The 4,448-nt window shown below is 46.0% G+C and overlaps 1 protein-coding gene across 1 annotated transcript; it reads left to right on the top strand.

Annotated features, from left to right (window-relative positions):
• The first annotated feature begins 1,292 nt into the window (after window positions 1–1,292).
• Window positions 1,293–3,164, top strand: foxi1 (forkhead box i1). Its single transcript, XM_080205277.1, has 2 exons — window positions 1,293–1,896; window positions 2,608–3,164. The coding sequence occupies exons 1-2, from the start codon at window positions 1,293–1,295 to the stop codon at window positions 3,162–3,164; spliced, it is 1,161 nt and encodes a 386-aa protein (XP_080061403.1).
• The last annotated feature ends 1,284 nt before the right edge of the window (window positions 3,165–4,448 follow it).

Here is a 4,448-nt window from a genome sequence, read left to right as displayed (position 1 = left end):
TCACCCGTCCTCTCAGAGCTCTCCCCATCCCCCACAGATCTCCTTGCCTCTCACCCTCTCATTCGACCTTGCACAGCTTTACCTGCCACCTGGCTCATAAGGCTGTTTTCAAGCCTCAGTAAGAAGTCTCACAACACCAGGTTGTGCTTCAAGCCCCATAACAGGGTGTCAGTGGGAAGCTATGGTGCAGTGCTGGTGATCCTGCCTAGTGCCTGAACTACCAAGAGGGGGCAGGAAAGGACAACCTCCAAGCCCCATTGCTTGGATCTGTCCTAGAACACAGAAAATAATTTGAACAGTTCACATACTCTAAACCACAACACTACAGTTGGAAAAATGAACGAATACACTTATAACTCTGTGTACAACGAAATATTTTGGGAGATGGCACTAGGCTTAAGTATTACATGTCACAACATCCTGATGATTTCCCCATCTAACCAGTACACAGAGTGCATAGGCTGAAGTGTTTGCCGGTAAACATCAAGAGCAGATATACATGTTTCGCCTCAAGTGATGCAAAATAACTTCTCTTCGTCCTGATCCCCGAGTTGCTAACTGTATTGATCAATCTCTGGCTGTTTATTTCTGCAACAAAAAGAATAGCTTCCAAGTCACCCAGGCTGAGTGTTGGCTCGGGTTGAGTTTGCACATACACAGTCCTGTTGGTGGTAATTTCAGAAAGATTTCTCCTATTTAGTTATTTAAACGGAGCAAACTAATTTGCCACATTTCAGTCTGTTTTTCTTTGCAAAGGGACCAGGACAGGATGCAGAAGGTGAAAGGATTGCAATCTCTAATTCCAAACAGTTCATCTGTCTGGCATTATTGGTAAGTACAATTATTTTAAGTTGGGGATTAAGTTGGGGAAGGGGGTGCACTGTAAACCTTTCTGAATTTTTAACCGCCAGGGGAAAACAAACATTGATTTTGTGTTACCTGTTTGAGAACGATGTCAAACATGTGGAAAGTTGCAACACATTCAGGATTGAAATGTGAATTAAGTGTGCAGAGTGTCTCGTGTCCCACATTGTGAGTTGGCGGGACTTTTGAGGATTCTGCCCTGCTCCTGTGTGGATGCTGGGGTGGGTTGCTGCTGTTGGTAGTGTGGGTGTGTGTGCGGGGGGGAGGTGCAGCCAGATGGATCTACCTGTTCTGGCTGAGACTGCAGGCGATGCACCGAGTCATTATTTAAATGCCGCACTTGGCTCCGGCTCTCAGAGAGCACAGTTTGGGATCAGAGCTCGCCCCTCTGCTCTTTAAAGCCCCAGCCAGCCTGGCCCCAGTGGATTATGAATGCCTTTGGACAGCAGCCGGTTCCTAATCCTCAACCTTCCCCTCTCCAACACCCCAACGCGCAGGAGATCCTGGACATGGCCGTGTACTGCGACAACTTCAGCGTGTATCCGCAAAACCTCCACCACCACCACCACCCTCAGAGACCCTCTCCCCACCCGCCCAGCTACGGGCTGGCTGACTACACCAGCCCGAGCGCCAACCCTTACCTCTGGCTCAACGGAGCCACCATGAGCTCCTCTCCTTACCTCCCCGGGAGCAATGGGGCGGCTTACATCCCGTCCGGCTACGGGACGGGCCAGCGGCAGTTCCTGCCGCCTCCCTCGGGCTACGGGGGCACGGAGCTGGGCTGGCTGTCCCTCCCCAGTCAGCAGGAACTCTTTAAGATGGTTCGCCCTCCTTACTCGTACTCTGCGCTGATCGCCATGGCCATCCAGAACGCGTCGGACAAGAAGCTGACCCTCAGTCAGATCTACCAGTACGTCGCTGAGAACTTTCCCTTTTACAAGAAGAGTAAAGCGGGTTGGCAGAACTCCATCCGCCACAACCTCTCCCTCAATGACTGCTTCAAGAAAGTCCCCAGGGACGAGGACGATCCAGGTACAGTTTGATTCTCTCCACCTCTGGGGAGCTTTTTGTGTTATATCCAATTCGCAAATCAGTCGATTAGAAAAATGACCTTCTGATAAAAGAGAGAGGAAATGGGGCTAGAACTAAATGTTTTTTGTATACAGACACTCACCGGGCAATTCCCGCTACAGACTCTGGATACAACTCTGCTCCTTTCTGACCCTCCTCCCCATTCCCTTTCTGATCGTTTTCCCCATGTAACAATTCTAAACCCCTGTCCTTAATGACTCGGGTTGATAATAAGCCGCTTGTTTTCTCTTGGCAGTTGCTTGGCTGAAGTTTGAAGTTCAGCTCACAACCCGAGTTGGGTCGGAATTGGAAGCGGGACATCTTTGCAAAGTTTGTTTTCAGAAAGTGTGGGCGAAAAACCTGTCATTGCGTTTGCCCTTCCCGAGTTGCAGTCAGGTGCCTGTTTAAAGGGAGGGGGTGGGGGTAGGAGAGATTTGAATCAATTGCAACTTTGCTAGAATGAACTTGATCATTCAAAAAAAACTGCAATTTGTTTCAAATTCCATTCTGTGGTTCCATACTCAGCTGAACGGAATTGTTATTTTTGAAGCATTAAGCCAAGATGTTGATGGGGGGAGGGGGTGGGGTGTTATTTTTAAAGCATTATGTTGAGTTGGTTATGCATGAACTCCTTCCATTTGACTGATTGACTCGGTGTGTTTATTCCTCCAGGTAAAGGGAACTACTGGACCCTAGATCCCAACTGTGAGAAAATGTTTGACAATGGGAATTTCAGGAGGAAAAGAAAGCGCCGTTCGGACACTCCGGGCTCCAGTGGACACCCTCTGAGTGACAAGACTGAGGAGGGCAGTATTAAAGCTGCAGACCCGGCCGGCATCCTGGGGGCTGCTGCTTCTCCCGAACTGGAGAACGTCCCGGGGCCCGCAAGTGATCCCAAAGCCTCGCCTTCACCCACCATGCAATCCAACTCCTGCTATAGCAACTTTGTGTCGAACATGAGCTCCATGGTCAACAGCAGCAATGGGATGCACCGGCCTATTTCCTCTGGGGGACTGCTGGGCGATTTATCACAAGGCAGACAGACTCTCCCCGGACTTAACTCTTACTCACCTTCGCACAACTCAATGCATAACACAGGCGACTTCCACAATCGGTTGAACTACTACCAATCCCCAGTTTCAGGCCAACAGAGTGGACTGAGTGGCTCCCTGTGCAACAACTTCAGCGTCAATAACCTTATTCACAGCAGAGACGGCCCAGAAGTGTAACCATCAAGATAAAGAATACCAAACTTAGAACAGAAATATGCCCCCTTTTTTATAGAGTAACGATGTGAGTAATTTTTTTAGTGTAGTTTTTGTTTGGTATAATTGACTTGTTTTCCTATCGAAGTGTCCTTATTATTAATGCCATGGAGAAGTCCGATTGCCTTCCCTGTCAGTTGGCAGCGTTTCGGCACAAATCATTTGTTTACACAAGGAACATTACAAAACAAGGACAAGTGTTTGGAGTGTCAAACGAAATATTGTTTGAAATCTGTAGCTGGGAAATAATGCACTAAGTAACCGATGAGTAAATTAATTTGGTAGATGGATGAAGTATATTTCTGCTTATCGCAGTTTCGGACTAATCGATTGTCGAACACTGCGTTATATACGGAGAAGTCAGCAGTTTTTGTCAAGTTGATATTCGGACCTTTCTGAATTTGTATTTTCGGATGTATCTATCAGGCCTCGGGTTCATTGCTTGAATGGGATTCACCAAACATCTGGTTTAGCAGTGTTTTTTTCGCGTTGTAATTCTGCGCCTGTCATGCTGTAGTTACTTTGAGATGCTATCAGTTGCAGTTTCTGTACTTAAACTTGCCTTTCCTTTATTCTCCCCCTTTTCTAATTAAAAATGTTCACTCTAACTGAACAAAGCTTCCCGAAATTATTTTGTTTAAATGCGTGGCACACGCTCAGAGCTAGAGTTGAAAATGAGGGGTTGGAGAAGTTGTCTTGTTTCCAAATGTACATTTATCACATATAATGGCGAACATATTTGCGGCATATCACTTAACTGCGCGTTTAAACCTGGGATTTATCCGATTGTACTTCATGTAGGTGTAATTCGAATTGCGAACGGTACCTTAGCCTAACAATTGAATAGTTAGGCTATTCCAACACCCCCCATATTGTGGATTTTATTTCAATTATCATTTTACAGTTAATGTAGAATTTATACCGTGTACCTGTTTTCATATTAAAACTACGGTGCAAAAGTTTGTAACCCGACTTGTAATCTTCAGCAAACACAATGAACTAATTTGTTCCATAAATATTAAGCATTCAGAATTCGCCTGAATACAGTTGGTGTACACTATTACTATTTTAATCATTATGATTTAACATCAAATATTTCAAAGGACTGTGCAATGACATCTAGTTTTGCGTAAGAAGGTTAATCCCAGTTCTTTCCTTATTGACTGAGAAGGAACCTGTTATTCTGACTTCACAACGCAGAGGGGGGAAATATACGCGATGCTACTGCTCCTCCCTCCAGCCCTGAAC

The sequence above is a fragment of the Carcharhinus amblyrhynchos genome, chromosome 17 (genome assembly GCF_965287045.1).
Source record: "Carcharhinus amblyrhynchos chromosome 17, sCarAmb.v2.hapA, whole genome shotgun sequence".
NCBI lineage: Eukaryota > Metazoa > Chordata > Chondrichthyes > Carcharhiniformes > Carcharhinidae > Carcharhinus > Carcharhinus amblyrhynchos.
This window is presented reverse-complemented; position numbering and strand designations above follow the sequence as displayed.